The sequence below is a fragment of the Emys orbicularis genome, chromosome 20 (assembly GCF_028017835.1).
Source record: "Emys orbicularis isolate rEmyOrb1 chromosome 20, rEmyOrb1.hap1, whole genome shotgun sequence".
Taxonomy (NCBI): domain Eukaryota; kingdom Metazoa; phylum Chordata; order Testudines; family Emydidae; genus Emys; species Emys orbicularis.
Window position 1 is genome coordinate 12432913 of NC_088702.1, and position 17306 is coordinate 12450218.

At 54.4% G+C, this 17306-nt stretch overlaps 1 protein-coding gene across 1 annotated transcript in view; it reads right to left on the reverse strand.

Moving 5' to 3' along the window:
* Positions 1-485: 485 nt before the first annotated feature.
* CADM3 (cell adhesion molecule 3) overlaps positions 486-17306 on the reverse strand; it is a 112876-nt gene continuing 96055 nt past the window's right edge. Inside the window, exons 7-11 of the mRNA XM_065420443.1 lie at positions 16907-16997; positions 16408-16577; positions 6484-6606; positions 3536-3661; positions 486-604 (exon numbers count right to left, since the gene is read on the reverse strand). Coding sequence (XP_065276515.1) covers positions 486-604; positions 3536-3661; positions 6484-6606; positions 16408-16577; positions 16907-16997 — 629 coding nt within the window. The remainder of the gene's footprint in view (positions 605-3535; positions 3662-6483; positions 6607-16407; positions 16578-16906; positions 16998-17306) is intronic.

Below are 17306 nucleotides of genomic sequence, written 5' to 3' on the forward strand. Positions count from 1 at the left end.
AGGCCCATGGCAGCAGGCAGCCACCACGAGGGCTGATTTTATCCTTGGACGTAAAAGGAACCAAAAATGGAGAGAAGCAACGGAAAGAGCGACATTGACCCCACCCCGACACTCCAACCCAAGGAACCAAAGCAAAGAGCATCCACAAAACCAAAGCAAAGGGGCCAAAGGAAAGAAGGAAAGTGTCACTCACTCACTGGCTTGTCTGTGTGTTTAGTGCGAGTGTCGGTCGCGGGTATGAAGGTACAAGCAAGCGAACGGGGGTGGGGCTTTCAATGTTTTTAGTAATAACGTTTTATACAAGTTCGAGAAGAAGCATCATGAGTCAAGCCGGTCACTCTCTGGTCTCTGTCCCGCCATCCCTCTGTTCGTCCATCCATCCAGGGCACGAGAGAAAATCTGTTGGGTTGAGTGGGGTTTGTGGTCCGGTTTCCATTTCCATCTGGGTTTGTTGGCTCCATTTCTCTTTTCTCCACTCTGCACCCCTAGATGAAATATTCCTTTTTGTCATCGCCGCTGGCCTGGCCTCCCTCCGCATTGATGATGGCAGTGTCAGCATCCGGGGCATCGTCTGATCCCTTGGCCTCATGAGTCAGGTAGGTACCTGGGCAGGGAGAGGGCTCTCATTCATCATGTGCCTAGTGGTTTAGGTGGCTCTTGGGCTCTCTCTGCACCACCCGGGAGAGGGACCGTGTGGCAGGCAGGGCTCAAAGGGGATTCCGGGCTGGAGCTCACAGCTGGAGCTGGCCGGAAAATGGAATTTCCATCCTGCTGAAAATGTTGAGGTTTCAGAAAATATTTCCCCTGGGTGTGAGCTGGGAAGCAGAAACCTTGACATTTTGCTTGGGCAGAAATGGAAACAATTCTGCTGTGGGAGAACCAAACCGGAGGTTTGCAGCTGGCCGGGAACTGCCTGGAACTGGCTCTTGTCAATCTCACCTGTCCTGCAGGTGGGTGGCCAGGTTGCTGGCATTTCAATTTTCCCACCCAAAACCTCAATTTTGCAAAGAGGGCATTGGAAAATCATTCCCGGCCAGCTGTACTCACGGTGCCTGTGCTGAGAGCACCGCGGCCAGGTGCAGCCTGGAGCCCCGGGGGCTAGGTCAAGAGGCAAGTCTGAGCCCGTGTAATGTCCACCAACTCCCAGCCCCTCAGTGGGCACCTTACTCCTGCCAGCACCCTCCAGGCTGAAGCAATCTTACTCATCAGCCACGAGTTGAGCAGGGTGTGGGACCTTCAGGGCAGGGACCATGGCTGCCTCTGGGTCTGTGCAGCACCCAGCCCATCACCGCCCCAGCTGCTTGGGGCTCTGGGAGCTACAGCCACACAAATAATGACAGCCAAGGGTGAGGTGACAGCCGGAGGGGCCAGGAGAGCACCTACCCAGAGGGTGTAGGACAGCGGAAAGCAAAGAAGCCTCCACCCCACATGAACTTCAAACACCTGGTTCCTCAGTATGTAAGTCGTACCAACTCCGACTCCCTTACATTAGCTGGGGGTGCACCTAGCTCCAAAGGAGCTGAGGGGGTGGCTGTTTCCAACTTACACATCATCTCTGAAGCTGGCCTGGTGTCATAAGCACATAACAGCCATACTGGGTCAGACCAGTCCAGCTAGCCCAGTATCCTGTCTTCCAACAGTGGCTGGTGCCAGAAGCTTCAGAGGGAATGAATAGATCAGGATAATTATTGAGTGACCCATCCCTGGTCATCCAGTCCTGGCTTCTGTCAGAGGCTCAGGGACACCCAGAGCAGGGGGTTGCATCCCTGTCCATCTTGGCTAAGAGCCAGCGATGGACCTATCCTCCATGAATGTATCTAGCTCTTTTTTGAACCCAGTTATACTTTTGGCCTTCACAACATCCCCTGGCAATGAGTTCCACAGGTTGACTGTGCATTGTGTGAAGAGGTACTTTCTTCTGTTTGTTTTAAACCTGCTGCCTATTAATTTCATTGGGTGACCCTAGTTCTTGTGTTATGTGAAGGGGTAAATAATACTTCCCTATTCACTTTCTCCACACCAGTCATTATTTATAGACCTCTATCATATCTCTCCTAAGATGAACAGTCCCAGTCTTTTTAATCTCTCCTAATACCCCTAAATCATTTTTGTTGATCTTTGTAATTTTTCCAATTCTCATTTTTTTTTGAGATAGGGTGACCAGAACTGCATGCAGTATTCAAGGTGTGGATTTAACAAGGATTTATATAGTGACATGCTATTTTATGTTTTATTAACTATCTCTTTCCTAATGGTTCCTAACAATATGTGAGCTTTTTTGGCTGCCGCTGCACATTGAGTGGATGTTTTCAGAAAACTATCCATAATGACGCCAAGATCTCTTTCTTGAGTGGTAACAGCTAATGTAGACCCCATCATTTTGTATGAATAATTTGAATTATGTTTTCCAATGTGCATTACTTCACACTTATCAACACTGAATGTCATCTGCCATTTTGTTGCCCAGTCACCCAGTTTAGTAAGTTCGCTTTGTAACTCTTTGATGTCAGCTTTGGACTTAACTATCTTGAGTAATTTTGTATCATCTGCAAATTTTGCCACCTCCCTGTTCACCTTCTTTTCCAGCTCATTTATGAATATGATGAACATCACAGGTTCCAGCACGACTGACCATCCCTCTGTGTTTTATACAGATATCTGCTGGACAGATGAAAAGTCAAGGGACGGGTGAATAGCCTGGTTGGGGCGGGGTGGATGGTAGATGGATGGTGTAGAGGTGGACAGATGGATGGATGGATGGAAAATATATGGCCAATGAAAAATCTCTGCAGATGGTCAGAGAGGGGAGGACGAGTGTCTAGGTGTCCAGGAATAGACTGAATGTGATGCAGGATATTTAGGTGGATGAGTGCTCGAGAAATGAACAGAAAACGATGACATGCTGATACTAGACAGACAGGGCGTGAGAGAGAGGTGATGGGAGAGTGACGAAGAAGGGAGGGATGCGATTTGGGAGCCTTCCCTATCCCGGGCTCAGGCAGGCTGAAGCTGATTGGTTACAAGAGTCTTGTGGGACTTGCTCCTGCTCTTGGGGGTCAGTGGGAGAAACGCTCAAGCTGCCAGCCCCAAGGGAGGGAGAATGACCCACCAGGGATCCCCATGCGGTGCTGTGCAGATTTAATTTGATCTGCTTTTAGCTGCTGAGGTTTCTCAGCACATCAGTCAGGTCTCCGCTCCCTGTGCCAGGTAATGCGCTACTCCTCTGAGTTCGGCAGGCAGGGGGTGCTGTGGGGCAATAGGAGATTCCTTCCCCCAGGGCTGGAACTCTAGCTCCGCATGCTCCATGCCCAGCATGCCCCTGCAGCACCCAGGCCATGAAAGCAAAACGCTTGTGCCTCGCATGGCCGTGCTAAGCCCCAGGAGGCTCTGGAAGAGCAGGGGACGGAGAGCAGTAAACAGGGAGCAATCAGGAATAGACCAAGGGCCATTGGCGAGAGAGACTTGGCTGCCTTCTCCCTCCTATCTCTGAGAGGCCAGCCTGTGAGCTGAGCTGTAGGCAGTGGCCAGGCCTTACCTTTGTGCCTGATTAGGTAGTGTGCCAGGACGATGAGCAGGCTGAGCAGCAGAAAGACGATGACTGCGACCACTCCACCAACCACAGCATGGTATGTGCCAGAGGAGGAAGACATCGGGCTAGCGTCTGTCCATGTGGCAGTGCGGGGGAGAGAGAGAGAGAGACAGAGGTGATTACAGGCCCTGCTGAAGTCCTGCGTGGTACAGAGACTCTCTCAGTGCCAGAACTGGGGGGTCGCAATGTGTGAGCCTGGCCTGGCTCCAGGTGCCCCTACGTGGAACCTCGAGGTGCTAAGGGCACATTCCAGCACAGCACAGCTTTCCCCATGGCCGTGTTCTTCCCACCAGCTACCAGGTCCTAAAAGCTGGGAGTGAAATATTACCAGTGGGAGAGAGAAGTGCAGAGGCAGAGAGAGGAGAAGTGCTGCCAGCAGAGATGGGAAATATGATGGAGGCAGAGAAGGGCTGCAGTGGAGATGGGAAATGCAATGGAGGCAGAGAAGGGCTGCGGTGGAGATGGGAAATGTGATGGAGGCAGAGAAGAGCTGCAGTGGAAATGGGAAATGTGATGGATGCAGAGAGGAGCTGCCAGGGGAGAAGGGAAATGCGATGGAGGCAGAGAGGGGCTACGGTGGAGATGGGAAATGCGATGGACACAGAGACGAGCTGCCAGCAGAGATGGGAAATGCGATGGATGCACAGTGGAGCTGCAATTGAGAAAGCTCTTGCCCCAGTGTGGTGGGGCTGGATGCAGACAGAAGAGGAGGAAACTGGGAGGGGAGGAGAGTGGAGAGAGAGAGGCCAGAGCGGGTCAAAGGGCCTGGAGAGCTGGGACTGGGCAAGAGGTGAAAGCCCACCCCAGTCCCTGTCCATTCCCTCCCTCCCCACCCCATCCTTGCCCTCTCCTCTCCTCTGCCCACCCATCCCCTCCTATCTCCATCCTGCCTCACCCCACCCCATCCCTACCCACCCTGTCCCCTCTCCTCTCCTTCCCCTGCCAACCCATGCCCTGGTCTCGAGTACAATGAGCACTCCTGAAAGCGAGTAACAACTAGCACTGGCCACAGAGTGAGCGACTCTCCCCCACATGCTCATGCCCCTCCCTCCTACCCTGCAGAGCCCCAGCTATTCCAGTCTTGGGCTCCTGCCCAGCTCTGTGATGCCCCCTCAATCCCAACCCGCAGCCCTGGCTCTGCCCGTGGCATGCACAGGGGCTCTATCCCCATTGCTACCACAGACCCTGCTCTGCCAGTCTCCTCTGCCTCTGAAACAGCACAGCCTGTGCAATTGGCTCCTCTGGCTGTCAGGAGTGCTTCGCCTTGGAAGCTGCCATGGCAGGTGGGTGACTACACTCGGAGCAGTTGACATTGGCCTAGTTCATTCTGGCCCCTCTGTTCAAACCATCCTGTCTCTTGTCAGCAAAGGCAGAACAGGGCTGAAGGGGACAGCAGCTTGGAGTGCAGGGTGCTCACGACTTAGAGGGAAACCTCAGGCATTGATTGGGGGGCAGTGCCCCTAGAGCACCTCCTGCCAGGCCCCACCTTGACCATTTGGCATAACAGAGCACCCTCCAGGCCCCTTGTCACAGTGCCCCAACCCCACACCAAGGTTACACATCCGCCTCACAAGGGCGGGGGAGGATGGTGTCTCATGTCCGTGCAAATGGGGTCTTGTGTCCATGCTGGGGATGATGGTGTCTCATGTACATGCTGGGGGGATGGTGTCTCGTATCTGTGCTTGGGGGGAGGAAGTGTCTCATGGCTGTGCTGGGGGTGATGGTGTCTTGTGTCCATGCTGGGGGGATGGGGACAATGCCTTGTGCCTGTGGATGACAGTGTTTCATGTGTCTGTGCTTGGGGTGGGGGGAGAACAGGGTCTCATGTCTGTGCCGGGGGTGATGGTGTTTCTCGTGTCTGCATCTGGAGAGGAGGAGGATGTCTGGTGTTCACATCTGGGAGCAGAGGCAGTGTCAGGAGTCTGTGCCTGTCAGGGGAACAGTGTCTGCAAGCTGCGCTGGGCGTGCAGGGGCAAATTTTCATTCAGTTTTAGTTGCTTTATCCCAAAAGTGTTGGCTCAGGAATTGGAAGGTCCAGGGAAGGGTCACAGAAATGCTTAGAGACGGAGGGGGCATCTGAAGGGGGAGAGTTTGGAATGGAGAAGAATAAAAGAGAGGACGGCAGAGGGATATAAATAGAGGAACGGGGCAGGGAGCCAGTAGAGCTCTGAGCCATCCAGCCCCTTAACACAAGAACAAGAGGCATTCAAAATGAAAAGGCATCACTTCAGACAGACAAAAGGCACTTTCTGCAATGTGTGATTAACCTATAGAACTTCCTGCCACAAGACCGCATTATAGCAAATAGCTTAGTACTGTTAGTACATTGATTACACGTCACTGCCTGAAAGCAATGGCACTCGCTACCATACACATGTTAAGGGCTCATGTGTTAGGGGAGAGATAGGTAGTTCCCCATCTGGGACCAGAAGGTGCATATGGGGGTTTTCCACAATCTCCGAAGCCTCTGGCAATGGTTCCAGCAGAGACAGTACCCAGAGCGAGAGACCAGTGGTGTGTGTTACCATGGGCAGGAGCAGTATTGGGCTAGAAGGGCCAACAGGGAGGTGGGCTGTCACACTAGATGGGCCACTGGCCTCTTCTGCTACCACAATCCTACTTGCCACAGTATGGGACCTTTTACTCCTATGGGTTCTGGCTTTGCAGTGTGAACTGGCAAGGCGGCTGCAGCACCTGGACATTCCAACGAAGAAGCCAGGTGCTAGGAACAATCCCGACTGTACTAGCCAGGGGCTGGCAGTAATTCCTCCACTGGAGCCACAGCCCTTGTCCCTCTGGGCTTGGCAGCCATTCTCTTCCTATGTCCTGCAGCGCTCCCCACTGGGCACGGGAGCAGGGAATCCATAAAGAAATAGAAAAGGAGCTTACAGTACCTTGGACAGCGACTGGAGTGAAGGATGAAGCAGTAGCCATGGTAACATGAGTGGTGAACTGGGAAGGGCCTGACGAAGGGGCTGGAGTGGAGTGAACATGTGGGGTGGGGAGCTGGGAAAAATCTGGGGAGGACAACAACAAAAAAAATGGAAACAAATCAACCCAGAGAGATGACAGCAATGGTGTGAGAGACTCCAAGATGGAAATGATGTCTGGAGGTCTCTGTCAACTCCCTCCTAATGCCCAGACCTCTGTACTCAGCTCTGCCAGTGCCCCCCAGTCCTGACCTGCAGCTCCCTGCTATCCCAGCCATGGGCCCTCCGCACACAGCTCTGCCAATGCCCCTCAATACTGGCCTGCAGCCCTCGGCTATCCCAGCCCTGAGTTCCCCCTTTCACAGCTCTGCCGGTGCCCCTCACTCCCAATCCACAGCCACAGCCCGATAGCCCAGCCCTGGGCTCCCATTCCCCCCAGCTCGGCTGGTGCCTCTCAATCCTGACCTGCAGCCCCCTGCTATCCCAGCCCCGGGCTCTCCCCACACAGCTCTGCTGATGCCTCTCAATCCCGACCTGCAGCCCCCGGCTATCCCAGGCCTGGGCTCCCATCCCCCACAGCCCTCTGCTATCCCAGCTCTGGCTCCCGCACTGCTCTGCCAGTGCCCCTCAATCCCAACCCACAGCCCCTGCTGTCACAGGTTCAGATTCAGATTGCGAGCTTTTCCCAACAGAGGGCCCTGATGCTGGGAGCTATACAATGTATAGCAGAGACCCAATATGGGGGTGTGTGTCAGTGACGCTTGGCCTTTGCTTAGCTCCACCCCTCCTTCCTTACAGGCTCCTCCCAGCCTCTTCTTATTTGACATCTTCTCCCTCTTGCCTTCCCAGGGGAGCCGAGGCAGCCCCTGCCATCTGCCGCTCTGTGGCTGTCACATTCACTGCCAATTCCACATCAAGACTCCTTACCCACCCTTGATCTCCTTTGCCATCCACATGGACTGGCCTTTTCCTCTTCACTGTGCCCCTCTACTTCCCCTCGCCACCAGGGGCCTTTTCCTCCTCCCCGTGCCTCTCCGCTTCCCCTTGCCGCCTGGGGCCTTTTCCTCTTCCCTTCACCACCGGGGCCTTTTCCTCTTCCCTGTGCCCCTCTGCTTCCTCTCACCGTCCGGGGCCTTTTCCTCTTCCCTGTGCCCCTCCACTTCCTCTCACTGCCCCAGCCGGCTCTGGCTATGACCATTGGAAAGTCGAGCTCCACGTCTGGATCCATGGCCTCCACCTGCCCCTCTAGTGCCCTTAATCAGCCTCAGATGACCTCCACATGCCCCTGCCCATAAGCCCCTCCTTGCCTCCCTCCATCCTGGCTCTGTGCCCTTCAGGCAGTATAGTCCGGTTAGCTCCTGCTTAGGAGCCCTGGGTGTTATGAGTTCTGGTAGCTCTCAGCATGTGTCTGTGATGAGTTCCTGCCTAGCAGCCCAATGCAGCATTTTCCAGGCATCTCTTTGGCATTTCACTGCAGCTTTCCACGCATGCCCTTGTCCGTCTCTCAGTGTAACGCAGGAGTGTCCCCTCAGGCAGGAGCTCAGGAAGTGGATGTGGGGTTGCCTCTGGATCGCTATGTGGCGTGGTGTTGTAACAACTGGGCCTACATATTGACCCAAATTGTGAGCTCAACTGTGAAATGGCTGTAGAAGTTCATAAGTTGTTACAATACCCTATAATGACTCATGCTGATGGGGAAAGATACAAGGGGAGACAGAATAGCTGAATTAGTCCAGACAAAAAGGCCAAGCTGATATAAGTCAAGGACTGTGTTGAAATTACACGGTTAAAAACAGGAGATGTGGAGCAGGAAGTGAATGAGCCAAAATTGGTATGTCAGAAATGACACCTAATTGGGGGACAAAATAATGAGGGGAGGAGCTATTCCACCCATCGCTCCCTTTTTCGGTCCTTATAAGAACGAGATTTTGTCGGGAAGAAAAGAACAAAAATAAGAACAGACAGGAAGGACAGAGGCTCCTGGAGTGAGCTTCACCATCATGGCTGTCATGCCCAGGGCTTCCTGGGACTCCAGGGCAGATCCTGATCCCAAGAGGTGTCCTGACCACACCGGGCTAGCACAAGGGACCCAGATGACATGGCCACCCCACCGGCTCCAGCTGAATCCCAGTCACCACCTGGGATGACCGTTACCGCCATCTTTGATACCACCTAAGTCAGTGGTTCTGAACTCTTTTGGGCTCCGGATCCGTTTGCAAATGTTTATGGCCTGCTGCAACCCCGTAAATAGTCTGGGGGCAGAGGCTTTGGTAGGGTTACCATATGTCTGGGTTTTCACGGACATGACCTCTGTTCTGGTCCGCCGACCTCCGTCTGGGCGGACTTTTGCAACACGAACAAATGTCTGTGATTTTTCCTTGCTCGTCCTTCTTCCTTGCCTTCTGGAGAGCAGCGGCTGCTGGCAGGGCAGAAGTAAGGGTGGGATGGGATGGTACTGCCATAGAAACTATACCTGCTCTTCAACTCCCCCTCCCCCTGGCAGTGTCCTCTATTTCGGAACTTGAAATATGGTAACCCTCGGCCATGGGGTGGTTTCAGTTGGATCCTGCCTCCCCTCCCAAGAGGGTTGGGTCCTGCCCGGCACTCACCCCACAGTGGTGGCTCCTGCAGCTCCTGTGCTGTGGGGCTGGCTGGGCTTGGCTCTCTGCTCTGGGCATTGCAACCTCTGGGGTTGCAGCGTCACTCAGGTTCGGCCCCGCCCCCCTGTCTAGACCAAATTTGCGTGAGTGAAGTTGTGACCTGGCTCTTGGGGTTGCAGTGCCTCTCACTCAAATTTGGCCTCCCCGGACTCCTGTCACTATGATGGCTGGGCCAAACCTGAGTGATGCTGAGACCCAGAGGTTGCAGTGCCTGGAGCAGGGAGGTGAGCCCAGCCAGCCCCAAGGGACACAAACGAGCTGCCACTCAACCCTTTGAAACATTCTGGCGACCCAGTTTTGGGTCCTGACCCACGGGCTGAGAAACCCTGGTCTAAGAGACTGTCAAACAACATGGGGGTGGGGGGTTGTTCATTCTAAAAACTGTCCAGCTGAAGGGAAAGAGATCTAGGGATGCTGTTACAATGCCAGCTTGACTTCACATTTTACATGGCAAAGGTTTCAACTGTTTCCCTTCTTTTCAGTATGTTAATAGAAGGCTAAAGGGATGTTTAATGGTGTATTTGCCCAGGGACAAAGCAGGCTGAGGTCTGTGGATACTAACCCCCAGGACCTTGTTTAGCAGTGTTGGTGTCAGACAGTGACTCAGTGATGTTAACATCTTTGGCTCATTCATTCTATCTAAATTAAATTAATGGAGATATCCTATCTCCTAGAACGGGAAGGAACCTTGGGTCATTGAGTCCAACCCCCTGCCTTCACTAGCAGGACCAAGTACTGATTTTGCACCAGATCCCTAAGTGGCCCCCTCAAGGATTGAACTCACAACCCTGGGTTTAGGGGGCCAAATACTCAAACCACTGAGCTATCCCTCCCCACAGTGAAGACACTAGGCAGTGCAAGGCCCTGGCAAATGTGTGTTTGGGATCTGAGTGCGGGGGCCAAAAAGGGAGATTGGAAGGGGCAAAACCAGAGCCTGTGAGTGCCCATTGTGAGTGGGACTCGCTGTGGTGTAAAGGAGGTACAGGGTGCTGGCAGCTGGGCCTGAACCAGGTCTGAAGTCCCTGTGATCTGCATTTCGATAACAACGAGGGAGGGGATTGCTCTGCTGAGCTGATGAGACTCAAACAGGGACAAGCTCCAGCACCCGGGGAACTCAAAACCATTGGGAGCTCTGCTCATGGGAGGCTACCTCTCCTGGTCTCTTCTGGGAGTGGATTCAGCCAGCCCAGCACCAGTCCACATTCCTAGGACTTGAATGACCTGGATATTGGAGAATCCATTGAAGGAATTGACTGAGACAGAATAAAAGGGAGGCCTGGGACCTGTAACCCTGGCCTGCCGGAACCCAGCATAAGGGGCTCACCACACGCCGCAAGGCAGGGGCATTCAGTGTGGAAATGCACATTTGGGGAATCCAGAAATCTAGCAAGCACAGTCCAGTGGAAGAGCACATCAGAGTGCACACAGAGTGGTGGTTACTGAGGAGCTCTCCGAGACTCCGATTCTTTGGAGAAGGAACAAGACATGGCCAGTAGGCTTCAGAGGGGGGAAGTCACTTGCTTTGGAAATGGAGGGAGTGGAAAGCAAGCAACCATCAAAAGCCACCAGAATCCAATAAGGCTCCTAGGGAGAAAAGAAGGGCGAGGGAGGAGCTAACTCTGCCAAGGGCGAAGGAGGGGCTTTTGCCACAAATGTCAGGGGAGAAAACAAAGAGAGCGGGTGCAGCAGGGACATGAGTCAGTACGAAAGGGAATGAAATCTGACCGAGACACTGAGCACTTGTCAGAAAGCTCTCTGCACCAAGCAACACACGGACGAGGAATGGGGACAAATGAGGTGAGGAAGCTTCTGATAGAAAACTAGCAAGAGAGTCCATGAAAAACGTGAAGACAGGCAAATGGGCGATGTATTAATATCAGGACAATGTGAGTCCCGGGGAGGCACAGGGATGAGCTAATGGACTTACATGCTGGCGCAGTAAAGAAAAGTTCTGGGGATTTAGGAAGGTTCCGGGGGGCTGGTGCCAGTTTTTTTAGAAAAGTTCAAGAGCAATCCTGGTGTTACTGTCAGTTCACTCTGACCTCTGCCCCTTGCAAAATGCTGGACTATTAAAGCGAAAGCTCCCTCAACCTGTGCATGGAGGATACCGAGGTGATGAGCAATAAGCAGCACTGGGAGCTGACTGAGAATGAAGGAGAAGAGACAAACTTGATTTTGGTTTTTTGGCTAGACTTCCACAGTCGGCAGCAGAAGAGATGGTACTGGAGCTGCCGTGTATCTGGAGTTTGGTTTCCTGTCACACGGAACCTCTGCTTACCTCAGTCACTCAGATTGACTCGGGAGTTGCTGAAAACTGGAGGAAGAACTGCCAAAATAATCCAGCCAATTCACAATAATGGACCATGAGATAGAACTGTGCTGGGAACTACAGGGATGGATGGATGGAAGTCACAGAAAGAAGCAGATTTCCAGAAGTAGTCAGCATACAGAATCGGGGCCACATTTCTAAAGAGCTAAGCGTGCTGAACGCATGTTGGGTGCTCAGCTCCTGAGAATCCAGCCCTGGCTGTCACAGTGGGATTGGCTTTGTACCAAGCACTTTCAAAGATGTGTCCCTGAGAGCTCTTGAAAGCCAGGCCCTGCTGGTCTGGGAGCAGGCTGCACAGCCATGAAATTCACCAACAACCCCCACTAGGAGGAGCTGCAAATACCAGTGGAGACACAGAAAGGCTCCCAAGGCAGCAGGAGATTAGAGTGATCAGAATCAGAACCCTGAACGGTACACGGCTCTGTTCCACGTGCAGAGCACACTGACTCATTAAACAGCGGCAGGGAATAGCAGCAGCGATGGCTTGGAAATGCAGCACGTGCAGCAGGTGAAAAAACCACAGCAGCCCGAATACCCACAGGAAGAGAATCCGGGGCAGCTGGCAGGACGTGGACAGCAGGTTAGACATGAGCTGCTAATGCCCTGGGGCAGGAACAGAGGGATCATACCCTAGAGCAGGGATCAGCAACCTTTCAGAAGTGGGGTGCCGAGTCTTCATTTATTCACTCTAATTTAAGGTTTCACGTGCCAGTAATACATTTTAACATTTTTAGAAGGTCTCTTTCTATAAGTCTATAATATATAACTAAACTATTGTTGTATGTAAAGTAAATAAGGTTTTTAAAACGTTTAAGAAGCTTCATTTAAAATTAAATTAAAATGCAGAGCCCCCCGGACCGGTGGCCAGGATCCGGGCAGTGTGAGTGCCACTGAAAATCAGCTCGTGTGCCGAAGGCGGCACACGTGCCATAGGTTGCCTACCCCTGCCCTAGAGGCTGTGCCAGGGCCACCGTTCAGCTCTGGACAGCTCAGAGAAATGTTCTGGGGCTGGGAAGGCTCAGTTAGGGGAAGAGAGGAAGAGCTGAAGTTCCCAAGTGCTCAGCAGCTCATTATTCTCCATGGGGCTGGGGGCTGAGCCTCCTTTGTTCTCAGTGGGAGCTGGGAGGAGTCAGGCTTTTTTGAACATCTGGCCCTAAACTGGCTTACAACAAGCAATGAAAAGGCAGTGGAAGACACACCTAAACCCCTCTGGACAAGGGTGACAGGATTAAGGCAACTCCCCTCGCCTCATTTGCATCAAGGATGGGACAGGGAGGCATCCCCATTAGCATACAGAATGGAGAACAGAGATTCCAAGGCAAGAACCGCACTGAACTCTGGGGGATCTCTGCTCCAGATGTTAACGAACCCACGCCTGTACACACCCAGCTCAGCAGTTATCAGACCAATTCTAGTAATAAATCCTTTATTGGTATCCAAAATACTGAAGCTGCCTAATTGCATTGTGAGCTCCTTCGAAGGAACACCGCCCATAGCCAGGAATGAGCAGTTCCTATTGTCTAGCCTGAACAAAACAACTTTGGTATACTCCCCTGAGCCATCAGTTTACCCACAAAAAATTCTAGTGTGCTCCCTTGAACCATTGTTGTTTCCCTACAAAAACTTCTACCCATGCTCAAGTAAGTGTTCTGATGCCTGGATCCAACATCTGCATCAGTTCCACTGGGACTTCATCTTCTCCTGACTGATTGTGCTGGGGGCTCTGCCTGTCTCCAGCACTCTGGACTCTCTGCTACCACCACCACGTGGTAACCCCGATCGATTCAAGCTTCACGGAGTGGTGAGAACTCATCTCTCTCTCTCTAGGTAAAGCCTTCTGACCCTGACTTTGTGATCACTTATAGTTTTCTAAACCTGACTTTTGTAATCAAATTTAAGTTAGATTTAATATTATAACTGTTTTGTTTGTTTGGCTCCCCTTGTATGGTTATTACCTGGCAATAAATAACTTTAATGGTTAAGCTGGTTGCTTCCCTCTCTCTCTCTCTCTCTCTGCAGCAACGCTCCTCATACCTAAGCTAAAGATCCCTGCAGCACCCAAAAATCCTGTGGGGTTTGCTCATCAAGTGGGTTACGACCAGAACAATTGTAACGTGAAAGTGGGGATAGGGACGTGCTGAACCTGGGACATATGAGTGTGGCAGCTTGGAAGTGCTGCTCGACCCAGTCTGCTGAGTCCAGGGGCATACAAGGGTGGCAGATTGAAAGTGCTGCTCGACCCAGCCTGCTCAGGCATGCTCTATTCCAGTGCAGTGTGCATGGCATATGAGAGTGACAGCTTGGAGGTGCTGTTCAACCCAGCCTGCTGAATCCAAGGGCCTATGAGGGTGACAACTTGGAAGTGCTGCTCGACCCAGCCTGCTGAGTCCAGGGACATATAAGGGGTCAGCTTGGGAGTGCTGATTGACCTGGTCCTCTCAGATGTGCTCTGTTAATGTGTGTGTGTGTGTGTTCGTCTGATTCTAGGGCTGGAAGAACCCGGCCCTGGAGAACCTAGGGCCTGCAGGAGAGCTCCTCTGGGAGGGAACTTGCAGAAGGGAGGAGTAGAGCTCCGTATGAGAACACAAGTGACACAAGCAGTACATGGATAGAAATACAGAACCCCACCCCCAGAAGAGTAACCCTAATAAATGAGCGTACCCCAAAGTAATGGGCAAAGCTGGCCCATCTGTTCTGGGAGGAGAGGGCGGGACACCGGGGAGTTCAGCCTGTCAACATGTGCAGGGTGTTAACAGATAATAAGGGAGAGGGCAGACTCAGTTCAGTATCCTGCACAGGGTGCAGCTCGGAGCAGTGGGCTGCCATCCCGGAAGGGGGATCTGAATGTCCAGGAAGCCCTTCTGAAAGTGTGCAGCTGGATCTGGCTGGAGGACGGGTGGGAGCCCTGTCCCATGGGACTGGACAAACACCTCCAAACTTCCTGCAGGGCCAGTCCTGCTCTGCCCTGGGGATGCTCTAGAAGGGACCAGCAGGGTGTTTCCAGCTATTGCAGTCCCTGATGTTCAGGGCCAGCATTTCCTCCCCATTGCTGGCAGGCCCTGGTGCCACACCTGGGCTCCAGCTCACCCCTGGTCCACAGGCACCCACGTGGCTGGCTGCTCTCTTCCCATATCACTATCCACAGGCGGGTAGCTGAGCAGCCCACCCCCCTCCCTGCCCCAGTTCAGCCTCATCTCTTGTCCTTACAGCAGCAGATAATGGCTGAACCGAGCCCAGGCTGCATGGCTCCCCTTCCAGCTCCCCACAAGCAGCGCTCTCCTCCTCCTGCGCATGGGCTCCCCGGCCAAGCAACACCCATCAGCTCCTGCAGGGCTCTGGAGAGACAATCTGCTCCCCTTCTGCTCTGCCATGGGGGGCCTGAGGAGCCAGTGGGGAGGGAGGGGAGCAAATGAACAGGAGAGAAGGAGGGAGGAGTGAGCATAGGAGCGCAGTGAGGAGTGACCCAGGGGGAGAGTGGGAGTAGGGAGGGCAGAGCAGCAGAGAAATACCAGAGAAGGAAGAAAAGAGGAACAGGTTGGAGGAGGCAGCAGCAGCTTCACGGAGCCCATGCCAAAGAAGCAGCTGCAGGAGCTCAGAGACAATCTCCCTGAGGCTCAGCATCTGCAGTTGGCTGGGTCCATGCTGGGGCAGGGCCCGTTCTGTGGGACACTCCAGTGTGCCTCCAAAGAGCATCACCCCTGGCAGGGGGCGTACCCAACATACGTTCCCAACACACACAGAGCTCCCCGGCAACGGGTGTTCCCAACACATCTGGGGCTCCCCGGCAGGGGGTGTTCCCAACATATCGGGGCTCCCTGGCAGGGGGTGTTCCCAACACATCTGGGGCTCCCCAGCAATGGGTGTTCCCAACACACTGGGGCTCCCCGGCAGGGGGCATTCCCAACACATCGGGGCTCCCCGGCAATGGGTGTTCCCAACACACTGGGGCTCCCCGGCATGGGGTGTTCCCAACGTGCCCGGTGCTCCTGGCAGGGGGTGTTCCCAACAAACTCTGGGCTCCCCAGTAGGGGCCGTTCCCAACACACCAGGAGCTCCCCGGCAGAGGGCGTTCCCAACACACCCAGGGCTCCCCAGCAACGGGTGTTCACAACACACACAGAGCTCCTCGGCACAGGGTGTTCCCAAGACACCTGGGGCTCCCCAGCAGGGGGTGTTCCCAAGACACCTGGGGCTCCCCAGCAGGGAGTGTTCCCAACACACCTGGGGCTCCCCGGCAGGGGGTGTTTCCAACACGACTGGAGCTCCCCGCAGAGGGTGTTTCTAACACACCTGGGGCTCCCTGGCAGGGGGTGTTCCCAACACAACTGGAGCTCCGCGGTAGGGGGTGTTCCCAACACACCCAGGGCTGCCCAGCAACGGGTGTTCCCAACACACACAGAACTCCCTGGCAAGGGGTGTTCCCAACACACCCGGGGTTCCTCGGCACGGGGTGTTCCCAACACACCTGGGGCTCCCCAGCAGGGGGTGTTCCCAAGACACCTGGGGCTCCCCGGCAGGGGGTGTTCCCAACACGACCGGAGCTCCCCGCAGAGGGTGTTTCTAACACACCTGGGGCTCCCTGGCAGGGGGTGTTCCCAACACAACTGGAGCTCCCTGGGAGGGGGTGTTCCCATCACAGCTGGAACTCCCCGGCAGGGGGTGATCCCAACACACCCAGAGCTCCCTGCAAGGGGTGTGCTGCACAAACCCAGGGGCACACATCAGATGGCTCCAGCAGTGGGGGGTGAGCCCCACAGAGGGACAACTCCACTGTATTTGGCAGTGTATCGCAGAGGCTCCGGGGAGCCAAGTGCAAGGAGAGGTTCTGGTGCGTGTCCCCAGAGAGGGGAGGAGACAGCAGGCAGGCGCTCCACGCCCTCTCTGGTGCCCAGTGCTTACCATTGATGTCCAGGTTGTACCTCACTACGACGCTGCCCATGGTGCTGGTGGCCATGCAGATGTAGGTGCCGCTGTCGCTCTTGTTGAGGAAGGGGAGGGTGAGGACTCGGTTGGTGTTTAGATTCAGGGGGACATCGCTGCCCTCCTTCGTCCACAGGAACTCCTGGGGGCTAAGAGGAGGGGGGTTAGTGAGAGGCAAGGGGCACTTCCCCGAGGGGCACACACTGGGCCGGCACCGCCCATGCAGCAGCAAGTGCTGGCTTCAGGGGTCAGCCCAGCTGGGAATTCATTACAGCAGCTTCAATTTCCCAGGGGCCCTTGCAGACTGTGACACAGGCCTGACTGCATCCCACTGAACTGGTAGGAGCTGCAGCGCCCCTGGGGCAGGCCCAAGCAGCAAGGCTGCAGCCCGGTGAAGAGAGCATTGAGGGGTGCAGGCAGCCCTGCAGGAGAGGACGGAAGCCAGAGGGGCTGGGGAGGGGTAGGCGCTGGCGCTTACATCGGATTGCCCTGGGCTTCACACTGCAGCCGCAGCTCCTCGCCCTCCCGGGGGTAGAGGGGGTCCGGCTCGATCGTTGCCGTTGGCTTAACTGGAGAGAGGGAAAAAAGAGAAAGGGAAAAATCAAAATCCTGGGGCAAATTCTGTGCTGCCCTCCTCCACACGGTGCCCCTCCCACCACAACTGCGGCATGTCCCTCACTACACCCTGAGCGTGCCCCTCCCTCCTTTCAGCCGCAGTGTGCCTCTGCCCCCAGACACTCACAGCGTGCCCTTCCCTCCATAAACCCGCAGCGTCCCCCTCCCTCCCTACACCCGCAGCGTGCCCTTCCCTCCATAAACCCACAACATCCCCTCCCTCCCTACACCCACAGCGTTCGTCTCCCTCCCCTAAACCTGTA